Source organism: Myotis davidii, unplaced genomic scaffold, assembly GCF_000327345.1.
Source record: "Myotis davidii unplaced genomic scaffold, ASM32734v1 scaffold17, whole genome shotgun sequence".
NCBI lineage: Eukaryota > Metazoa > Chordata > Mammalia > Chiroptera > Vespertilionidae > Myotis > Myotis davidii.
Genome location: NW_006288624.1, coordinates 4,537,587 through 4,548,622, shown reverse-complemented (window position 1 = coordinate 4,548,622; position 11,036 = coordinate 4,537,587). Strand labels below are relative to the sequence as shown.

At 46.5% G+C, this 11,036-nt stretch overlaps 2 protein-coding genes across 2 annotated transcripts in view; one reads left to right on the top strand and one right to left on the bottom strand.

Annotated features, from left to right (window-relative positions):
* PLEKHH1 (pleckstrin homology, MyTH4 and FERM domain containing H1) overlaps nt 1-3,710 on the top strand; it is a 43,529-nt gene extending 39,819 nt beyond the window's left edge. The window contains exons 26-28 of the mRNA XM_006760772.2: nt 871-957; nt 1,259-1,405; nt 2,334-3,710. Of these exons, the coding sequence (XP_006760835.1) occupies nt 871-957; nt 1,259-1,405; nt 2,334-2,495 (396 nt within the window). The 3' untranslated portion in view covers nt 2,496-3,710. The remainder of the gene's footprint in view (nt 1-870; nt 958-1,258; nt 1,406-2,333) is intronic.
* A 1,353-nt stretch (nt 3,711-5,063) lies between these two features.
* On the bottom strand, nt 5,064-8,313 carry PIGH (phosphatidylinositol glycan anchor biosynthesis class H). Its single transcript, XM_015562044.1, has 3 exons — nt 7,973-8,313; nt 7,243-7,323; nt 5,064-5,679 (listed from the first exon to the last, which is right to left on the bottom strand). The coding sequence occupies exons 1-3, from the start codon at nt 8,174-8,176 to the stop codon at nt 5,587-5,589; spliced, it is 378 nt and encodes a 125-aa protein (XP_015417530.1). The 5' UTR covers nt 8,177-8,313; the 3' UTR covers nt 5,064-5,586.
* Between the last annotated feature and the right edge of the window lie 2,723 nt (nt 8,314-11,036).

Here is an 11,036-nt window from a genome sequence, read left to right as displayed (position 1 = left end):
CTCTTGGAGTTACAGTCCCTAATCATGTTTGAGTCTAGTCTGCAATGCCTGCCTGCAAACTAGCAACCACCAGGGGCCGCTATCTTTCCACCCATTTCTGACCTACTCCCCATTCCATGGTCCAGAGCAGTTGTGATTCATTGCTTTGGGTCCAGGATTCTTTCTGGGTGTCCCACATCTTTCCTTTATTGACTTCTGTCTCAGTGCTACACTTGGGGGGCAGGGGGGATAGGATCAGCTAGTTATAAGGGCGTATAACACGGGATCCCACTTGGTATGGGAAGTTGGGGAAAGCTACTGAAAATGGTGACATGCCTACCTCCCCAGCCTTTTGGGGATTGCCCTACTGCAGCGCTGGCAGCGAAAATAGTCGTTCCAGGAATTGTCTACAAAATAGCCACTTTTCTTACTGGTAGGGTCTGTCGCCCATAAGATTGTATTTTGCTTTCCTGTTTCTTTTACAGTCCCTGTGAAATTGATTGAAGCAAGATGCACTCCAGCTGGGAAAGACTGTGGGTGGAGGGCTGTCAGTGTCAGAGCTGGGAGAAAACAGTCTGTTCCCCACGCCCATGACAGAGCAGCCAGGGATGCTCTATTCTGCGCACAGAGCTTCCCAGTCGATGGGCTGTGGCAGGATAGGCTGTGATCTCCTCCCGCTCGCGATTGTTAGTAGGTAGCCAGAGCCCCAAGGCCAGATGCCTCCTGTGCACTCCAGCATGCTGCACAAATGCCATCTTTTGTTTTCCAAGATAAGGAAAAGGTTGGAAATCACTGCCTAGCAGATCCCTGCGTGTGCCTTCCTCACAAAGCTCTCATGGTTCAGAATCCATCGCTGTGGATGTGTCTGATGGGGTGTTCCTGTTTCCCCAGCCTGTGCCGCTGTCTTCCAAGGAGAACCCTCTGGTGTGGGTTGCTGTGAATGAGGATGGTGTCAGCGTCCTGGACCACAACACGATGGTGAGGAAGGAGGAGGGCTGGCTCCCCGATCCCCTCCTTCTCCTGAATAGTCTTTTCTTCTCTCTGGACGCAAAAGCCTGAGTGAAGTGACCATGCCCCCCTCTCCCGACCCCCTGCCCAAGCACAGCTGTTCTCCAGTCCAGACACAGCACATAGACGTTGGAGATGCGTGTCTCCAGGTTATGGCCACTGCGAGTTCTTTCCTGGTTAAGCCCCCTGCACTCAGAAGAGACGGGATGCTGGTTCCTAGCTCGGAGGCAGGGGGAAAGTTTCCCCAGGACTAACCAGCTCTTTCCCACAGCAAGTGCGTGTCACCTACCCCTACTCTTCAGTGACGACCTTTGGTGGCTGCCGGGACGACTTCATGCTTGTGATCAGATCCATTCCAGACCAGAGCTCTGGAAAAGGCCACATTGAAAAGCTGACCTTCCGGATGGCCGCTCCCAAGGTGGGTCTGAGAGCTCCTGAAACATTTTACTCTGACCTGTAATGTAGGAAGAGGTGGACTTGGAGCTGAGAAAGGAAGCTGGGGTTGTGACCGTCTCCCAGAAGAGCCTTGCCCCAAAGGAAACTCGGCCTTGCCTATGATCATGGCTCCAAAGGGCTCCGGTGGTTGCTCGGCAGTCACTGCTGGGCAGACAGTGAGGGCTGGCTAGGGAGGGCACTCACTCAGGCCCAGCTACTCTGTGCCCTTCACATGATCTTTCCTGCTCTCAAGCCTCCGCGCCATGCAGGCTGGAGTTGGGTGCTCACTCGCTGTTCTCCTTGCAGCAGGACCAGGCCAGCTGCCCCCTCAAGATGTTCTCACCTTGTCCTGGGCTCTGCTGTCCCAACACTAGTTGCCAAGTGGGACAGTTTGCACATGCTCCCCTGTCCTCCAGGTCTTAATTCTGCCCAAAGACCTCTTTTGCCTTAAGGGCTTTATTCTCACTCAGTACAGGAAATGTTGACTAGCAAATGTAAGAATTACAAAGACTCAGAAACCTAAGTCCTCATTTATAGGTTCCTGACTGTAAGAGTTCCCTGGAAACCCTGTCGCTTTGATCCTAAAGCTGGAGATTGCCAGATCTCCTCCTTTTAACACACCCCTGCCAAAGGAGAAGATATGCGGGCCCTTTGGTCCAGGGAGGCCCCCTGCCCCAGCTTGGTACTGTGCGTCTCACAGGACCTCCAGACCAGTAGGCGCCCATTTCACTGGGCCTCTGAACCGCACAGTAATGACCCCCTTTGGACGAGTTCTCCCAGGTGGGTATTTTAAGAGAGAAAGGAGCTGAAGCCCAGGAAGGTTATGTGCCCTTATAACAGGTAGTGAGAGGGAAAGCCAGTACTCGAGCCAAGGCTAGTTCATGTCCTTCGTTTCTCTGTTGTCTCCTTAGATTGCAGAGGCTACTCTCCTCATGGCCAGCTACATGAGCCACTGCTCCATAACTGTGAACACACCCACCAAGCCACCTGCTGCCCACCAGCCATGGGAACTGGCTGGACAACAGCTCTTTGCTTCTCTTCCACGGGCTGCCAAGGGGCCACCGTTGCTGTGAATGTTTCTCCTGCCCCTTTCCCCGCCACCTGGTGCCTCTGGGGTTGGAGATACGAATCCTGGGGCATGACACTACTGTGATGGGTCCAGCACCCTCCCCAGCCCGCCCTGGTTTGTTCTGTGAAGTGTGTACTTCAGTGTCCGCGAAGCCTCTATTCTCTAGGTGCCTTATGCTTCAGGGCCCAACTTTTAAAAAGCCAGGCCCAGTATAAAAACCACTGTGTTTCCCGCCCCGCCCCCCCCCACCCCAAGAGTATGAGTGCTGGATTCTGCCTGCTTCTAGACAGACAGGGAGGTCTGGTTCCTGAGGGCATCAGTGCTATATGTCAGAGCTTTCCCCACTGGCACCCTCGGAGGGGGGGGGGGGGGTCGGCAAATCTGTTGTATACTGTATACTGTCCTTATGTGGGGATTTATACTTGAAGTTTTCCCAATATCCTCAGATCCTGAGGACCAAAATTTCCTGTTCACCCCAACTCTGACAGAAGCCTAGAACTCACTAAAACTAGGCTTCCTTCCGCAGACGGGAAAGGGGTTGGCAGGGCTGGAGGGAAAGGAGCGGAGGCCTTCCTTCCCTGCTGCCCGGAGTAGGCGCCCTGCAGTGCCCTGCCCTCCGGGCAGCAGCTCCTCTTTGTAGGACAGGAGCGCTCCCTGCCGAGATCGAAGCTGCTCTTCCTCACACTGGACTGTTAGCCCAGCTGGGTACAAGCGAAGGCAGGGGCAGGTCTACCTTGGCCTCCTCGTGTCTCCGTTTAACTACTGGACAGGGCTCAGTGAAGGCTGTGCTCACGGCTGTAGGACGAGGTGGCCATCACTCGTTTCCCTGCTTTCTGCTACTCTGGGAGCCACTGAAATGAGTCAGACACAGGAGACCCCCTGGGGCTTGAGGGCCTGGGTCTGCTCCTCGGGACTGCTGGCGACCTTCTGCTGGGCATTAGTTTGAGGACAGAGGACAGGTGATGTCTGTCCCAGAAACTGAATGTTGCTTTCACCTTTTGCCTTCCTAACGATGCCAGTATCCCCCTCCCACTGAGACCTCTGTTAAGTGCAGAGGAGGTGCTCTTTGTTCCCACAATCCCCTAACAAAGAAAGACGAAAGAGTTCACTGGTACTCTGATTTTCCAACATTGGAAACGGAATTTTATTTCATAGCTCTAAGACAGTCTTACCGTATGTCAATAAAGTGCTGAAAACTGTATGGTCTTAGCATTTACCCTGACAAAGTGTGGGTATTTTACCCTGAAAATGTACATTGTGTGTGTGTGTGTAAGAGAGAGCGAGAGAGAGAGAGAGCGCGCGCGCGCGTGTGTGTGTGTGAGTGTGTGTAAGAGAGAGAGCGAGAGAGAGAGAGAGCGCGCGCGCGCGTGTGTGTGTGTGAGTGTGTGTAAGAGAGAGAGCGAGAGAGAGAGAGAGCGCGCGCGCGCGTGTGTGTGTGTGAGTGTGTGTAAGAGAGAGAGCGAGAGAGAGAGAGAGCGCGCGCGCGCGTGTGTGTGTGTGTGTGTGTGTGTTGCACACTGCAGAAGCACTCGGCTGGAACTAGTTTATGTGAGCACTTCAGCTCCTGCACGCTTCCCCTCTCATCCTTCACACCAGGGGTGGAGAACCTTTTTTCTGCCAACAGCCATTTGGATATTTATTACATCCTTCTCGGCCCATACAAAATTATCAACTTAAAAATTAGCCTGTTGTATTTGGTCAAACATTTGTGTTCCTGCCTTTCGCCCAGCATTTGGGTTCTAATTGGGACAGTCCTACCTGGAACACATCAACACATCACACGTACCACAGACTTCTGAAGAACCCCTCCAGGGCTGGTGTAAAAGGCAGAAATGACATCTCTGGTTTTGTGATACTTGAGTGTCTCTAAGGCCCATGAGGATATTACCCACCTGGGAGTTTTAAAAACAGCAGGATCTGCCTGGTTTGTGTTGCTCAATGGTTAGAGTGGCAGCCCACATAAAAAGTACCCAGAGCTCTGGTCGGTGTTGGTTAGTGGTTGAAGCATTGGCCTACACACCAAAGGATCTCGGGTTCGATTCTCAGTCAGGTGTGCGTGCCTGTGTTACAGGTTGGAATGAGTGCGAGAGGGAACCAATTTATGTGTCTCACATCTCTCTCTCTCTTCCTCTCCCTTCCCCTCCCCCTCCATTCCTTCCACTCTCTCTAAAAATCAATAGACAAAATATCCTCAGGTGAAGATTAACAAACTAAAAAAAAAAAAAAATTAGGATCCCAAACAGAGCTGTGTTCATACTGAATTTGGGGGTCAAGCTATTTCCCCCACCCTCTCTCCTTCCCAATCCTTCAGGAATCCTTCCTTAGTTTATGAATTTTATACAGAAGAAACTGTCTTACCAACAAAGGCTTCTATAGTTTGCATGTTCATCCTTCTTTAACATGTTCCTAGAAACCAAAGTTGAATTTCTGTCTGGACTTTTGTCTCATTCCTCTCAGCAAAAGAAGTTTTTGAGTAACAAGAGTATTAGTGTGCTTCATACCCTGACTGAAATGCCACATTTATGTTTGTCAGTCAAAAGCAGGTGTCAGTGAACCAGGCAATTACTGTACATGTTTAGGAAGGAGACCTGTTTATTGAGATTCATCATATTTAACCCTATACAGACAAAGGAGCTAGGGGGACAGAGTCTAGTCTTATGGGACATTTCTTCCCACTAACCCAGTGCCTGAAGAGCTGGACTATTTTCTTAATTTTTATATAGCTGGAAATAGTCTTTCTCAAGAGATCTGATATCAATTTCCCGTTGTCTTGCTCCACAAAATTCAACAAAAAGTCAACTTGAATGTGCTTAGAAAATTCGCAAAGTGCTCTTTGTCAACATGGCCTTTGACAACCCGTTTCTTACGGTCTCCTCTCAGTTGGTAACGTACACATACCTTACGGAACACTCTGCTCAACATCACACAGTGAGCTGAGTTCCAGTCACCTGCTCTGTGGCTCTCAGATCCACTGCATCCATCCTGGTTCCTAGGGCCGTGTTCACATGATGGTTTGAATACAGCAAAAAACACCAGCCCAAGGGCTTAGGAGTCCTTTCCCACGGAAGACAGCCTGGCCTTCTGAATGCTGGGGCTCATGGGCTTGTGGATGTGGCTTTCCCGTGTGCCAGGATCTCCTGGCAGCTCCTGTACACTTCAATCAAGCAGTCCAGCCGGGGCTTGGCACTCTGAAGGCCAAAGGGAAGAAGGGCACAGTCAAGGTGAACAAGAGAGCTTAGGAGTGCTGCATCCCTGTGCAATCTCACTCTCACCCACACCCAGGGGTCTATAGGCACAGGTGGGAGCTCAGAGGCAGAGAGCAGGCCTCACAGCACCTTGCTGGAAGAGTCCCTACTAGGCCCTCAGCCCAGCCTGTAAATTCCGCAAAGCCAGATCTCAAAAGACAGTTTATAATCTGTATAAGTTTCATGATCTCCATCTAAGGGCAAGCAAGAAGGTTAACAAGGAGACCCTCCTGGGGAGTGTCACAAGCTGTGGGACAGTCCTCAGAGACAAGAAGGGCAGCTTCACATGTCAACATTGACAAATACTGTGTATAAGGAAATGTAATACAACTGAGTTAAGAGAAAGCCACAGAATGGGAAAAAGAGGATGGCATATTCAATAAAAGTTTGCTACCCAAATACATAAATTGTTACAAATGCATAATCAATATCTACATTCTACTTGACTAAGAGAGGAAGTATGGATAGTTTAAAACAAGAAGAAATATTAATAGGTAGATACAAAGAAATATGAAAAGTCTTTGTCATTTAAAGAAGTACAAATTTAAAATTTTTAATTCCTTTACCCACATACTAAAGAAGCTATACCCACTGTTAGCCAAGACTAGAAAAACACAAATCCCCCCAAAGTATATAAAGTTGTCCAGTCTCTAGAGCCAAATCGCAAATATTGTAAAAATCCATGAAGTTGTTCATAAACTTGAATAAAATAATTTTGAACTATGATGCGAAAGAATTTTAGCTTAGCTGCCTTAAATCCTTTGAGAAACAGGGCAGTGAGGCAGTAAACTGCAGATGTGAATTATACACCTATAAAGGAATGTATTACAATTATGTTTATATAAGTGGTTTTTTATAAGAGAAGAGCAAAAAATACCCTAGGGTGTGATTTTAAAAGTTAGCAACAGAGTGGCTAAATAAACTGATACTTGACATGATGGTATAATTATTTAGTAAGTACAGTGGCCTTTGTAGATGCATGAAAATATGCATGTCAAATTTAAAAAGCAAGATACAAAACAGTGTATACCGTAACAGCATGTGTAGATCAGTAACATCAACGTAAAATCATATTGGTAGACTGACAGAGCCCAAGGACATGAATAGTGATTTACAGGCAGAAGTTGCTATCTATTTTTTCCCTAAAATTTGTGTAAATTTGCAATATTTCTGAAAGCCTGTATTTGCCTCAAAAGGAGCTCCTGAGCCCTAGCTGGTTTGGCTCAATGGATAGAGCACCGGCCTATGGACTGTAGGGTCCCAGGTTCAATTCTGGCCAAGGGCACATGCCTGGGTTATGGGCTCAATCCCCAGTAGGGAATGTGCAGGAGGCAGCCAATCAATGGTTCTCTCTCATCATTGATGTTTCTATCTCTCTCTCTCTCCCTTTCCCTTCGTCTCTAAAATTTTGAAGGAGCCCTGGATGGGGACGGGGGTGGGGGGAGTGTGGGGGAAGGCAGAGGATTTCTTCGGAGAAGAAAGTTAAGCCAAGTGTTCTGTGCTCACCTGGAAGACAGGTACTACTTGGGATATTCCATTTGGTTCCATCGGGTCGTTCAATAAAATGCAGAGGTAGTAAATCACCTTCTGCTGTAAGAAAATACACCAAATAGCAGAAATCTAAGTGAAACTCATTTTGTCTCTTTTTCTTCAAGGGATGGCTAAAACTTTTTCATAAATAGTTTTCTCTAAGTAGAACACTTGATAGCTTTTGAAGTGAGGGAGAAGTATTCTCATGCAACAATCACCACCAGAGATGACTCTGAAGCTGAGCCAAAAATAAAATTGAAATGCTGACACCCTACCCATGAGCACCTGCTGTGTCTCTTTAAAAATGGACACCCTGGTCGGGTAGCTCCATTGGTTAGGGCGTCATCCCCATATGGCAAGGTTGTAATAAAATTGAAATGCTGACACCCGACCCATGAGCACCTGCTGTGTCTCTTTAAAAAGGGACACCCTGGTCGGGCAGCTCCATTGGTTAGGGCGTCATCCCCATATGCCAAGGTATCTAAAAATAAATAAATAGATAATATAAAAGGACATACCTTTTTTCAATAGAAGTCACTTTTATGGTTTTGGACATAACCAAAAGGAAACACTGCAAGTATTGGAGCAGAGAGTCCTCAATTTTAATTTTGTGACATCTAATACTTCAGGTACTAAAACAGTTCAACTTCAGGCACACTCCATGGGCTACCCCTCCAGAGGGGCCTGATACCACTTACATACTTACCATATAAATAGCCTCATTAATGATAACATCCTTCACCTTGCCCATCTCAATGAAGGTGGTGCTTTCTTTGCCAGAGGCATAGGATGAAGTCATCTGGATGCCCAGGGAGTCAATGATTAACAGAGTCTCCTGATCAATCTTCACAAAATGGAGGTAACTGAGCAGGCCTATGAGGGTGATGAAGATGGCAGCAGAGAGGATCATGCTGTTCTGGAGAGAGAGCCAGACACCGGCAGTAAGATTACCAGATGGTCTTCTGCATACGCCACTGTTTAATAAGTCAACTCTAGGCAATGCAGGAGGAAGCCTTGTTCTGCTGTGAGTTGAACAGGTAAGAGGAACATGCATGGAGGAAGAGGAAATCACTTTCATTTGTGCTCTGTAGAACTATGAAAGCATATGATGAAATACAGACAACAAACAGATCCTGGAAGAGAACCTCTATCAGCAAAATATCCATCAGAGATTTTTCTTCCAAAACTGCAACGTAAGGACTCAGACCTTTCCTCTCACACTCCCTCAGAATAATATGTAGTGCAAAATCACAGACTGAGCAATTGTAAAATGCTTCACACAGTGTAAGAGATACAACCCAACCACTCCTTCCTAATAGAACTTCGAGTGAATCATGATTGGTTCCCACTCCTGCCAATGACTGGTTTAGAAACGGACACATGACACAACTCTGACCAATGAGATATGAGGGAAGATCTCCTGGAGGGGTTTCTGGAAAACCAAGTCCATCTAAAAAGAGATATAAGGAAGATAAGGTCCCTACATCCTGAGGGTTTTGTTTTTTTTTTAATATGTTTTTATTTATTTCAGAAAGAGGAAGGAAGAGCGAGAGAGAGAAAGAGAGAGAGAGAGAGAGAGAGAGAGAGAGAGAGATTGAAACATCAATGATGAGAGAGAATCATCGATTGGCTGCCTCCTGCACAACCCCTACTGGGGAGCAAGCCTGCAAGTAGGCATGTGCCCTGACTGGGAATCCAACTGTGACCTCCCGTTCATAGGTCAGTGCTCAATCACTGAGCCACACTGGCCAGGTAATCCTGAGGTTTTGATTCTGCAACTACTATGGACTCTGTTAGACCATGTGGAAAGCTAGGCTGAGGACAAGTAGAGTACACCAAGATGAAAACAAAACAGTCTACTGAGCCTTTTATGCCCTCCTACCTCTTGACATCTTGTTTTGTTAACAGAAAATAACAGAGATATTCTCATGTAGAACTCTTTTAGTTGTTTTGGGTTGTGACTAACTGATGTGTTAAGGCTGACTGATGAACTGATATGACTACCCGATGTGTTAAGGGCTCAAGATGACATTTATTCCTTTGATTCTAAGACACATTTACAACCTTTTATCATTTCTGATGTTGAAATGTGTTTTTCTATTGATATGTGTTTCTTTCATGAGGTACTGTTTTCTTTTTTCCATAAGCTATTATATAGAAGGATGGCACCGGAAAAAAATCACTGGCCTGGAATAAAAAGAGATTCAGTAATTTGTGACTGTCATTCCTTGAAGGCAGGAAGTGTCTTATTATTCTTTGTGACTGACTGGTAAGGTGCACTCCTTGACCTAACTCTAGTCAAGCTCTTGTAAGCCCCTGACCCTGGTGTCCATCATTGTTGGGCCTGCATTGCCCAGTTGTAGCAAGAATCTTGCTAAGTCAGTTTAGAGAGAACTCCCACCTGACTGGTCTTCAGCACGAATCCTGTCAAGTCAGTTTAGCCCCTGATGTTTCCTTTTAGTAATTTCCCATCCACTGACCCCCACCCTGCTCCTCGACTATAAATTCCCATTTGTCTATGCTGTATTCAGAACTGAGTCCAATTATATACTGAGGTCTTTTTTCTCCTATCGCCATGGTTTCTGAATAAGATCTGTTTTTTCCACTTTAACTATTAACCAGCTCTGATTTTCTTTGAAACTACCTTCCTTTACATTTTTAAAATTTATTTTTATAGAGATACAGAAGGAGGGAGGGAGGAATAGAGAGAAAGAGAAACTTTAATTTGTTGTTCCACTGGGCATTTAATAAGTATCTGTTCCCTCCTCACATGACCATATATTATAAATTAAATATTTTGGGGGGGGAAGGAGCAAGACTGTCCTGGCAACTTAACTGACTTATGAAGAAACTTTTAGATATAACTTAACACAAATTAAGGCAGTCCTAATTATGCATATATCTATGCTTGAATGACAAAAACAGCTAATGGGCGCAGTAAAGGATGCGGTAATGGAAGCAATATCCAAATTAAAGAATAAATAGTCCTGCTGTACTTACTCTGACCAGATCACTCCTGAAATAAACTATTCAATTCAGGGCACTCCATATGAAACTGAAAAGGGCAATGAGGGTGATTCCTTTCATTTGAGGGCTGTCACAAAACCATTGTATGTGACCCTCACAATACTGAGGAGCTGGCGTGGCAGACATCAATTCCATTTTAGGGATGTGGAAACATCTGGGACAATAGGAATGGGTCTGGAAATGGAGCTTTAAAAACCTACCCATCTCTGAAATGTCGTAATTCTTTAGAAAGTACTTGAAACTGGGGGTGCAGTTGGGAGGAGGAGGAGTTAGGCTGCCTTGAAAAACAGATTAGGAAGAACAGCAGGTCCAGGGGACCCCAAAGGTGTGGACGGAGTCGGCGAAGAAGGAATGACATGGAGGCAGCCTTCGGGTGATCATCATAGCCAGGTTCCTCTAGCCAGGATCTCCAGCCAAGTTCTGTTTAGGATCTCCAGTGAAGTTCTGGTTAGGATCTCCAGCCAGGTTCTATGTCCATGTTCTCTTGCTAGGTTCTCCAGCCAGGTTCTGTAGCCATGTTCTCTCGCTAGGTTCTCCAGCCAGGTTCGGTTTAGGTTCTCCAGCCAGGTTCAGTCGCCAGGTTCTGTCTAAGTTCTCCAAGTTCTGTAGCCAGGTTCTGTCCAGGATCTTTTGCCATGTTCTCTCCAGCGAAGTTCTTCTGTCTCTAGGTTCTGTGTAGGTTCTGTCTCCTAAGTTCTGTGTCTTGTCTTGTTACATTCGTATTTATACCAGTTGATTCGATC

Excerpts from the sequence above, each read along its gene's own strand:
- PIGH (XM_015562044.1), bottom strand. The coding sequence starts at position 8,176 with ATGATCCTCTCTGCTGCCATCTTCATCACCCTCATAGGCCTGCTCAGT. Across the intron at positions 7,324-7,972 it reads TTAATGAGGCTATTTATATG|AAGGTGATTTACTACCTCTG; the intron begins GTAAGTATGTAA and ends TTCTTACAGCAG. Across the intron at positions 5,680-7,242 it reads AAGTAGTACCTGTCTTCCAG|AGTGCCAAGCCCCGGCTGGA; the intron begins GTGAGCACAGAA and ends TTTGGCCTTCAG.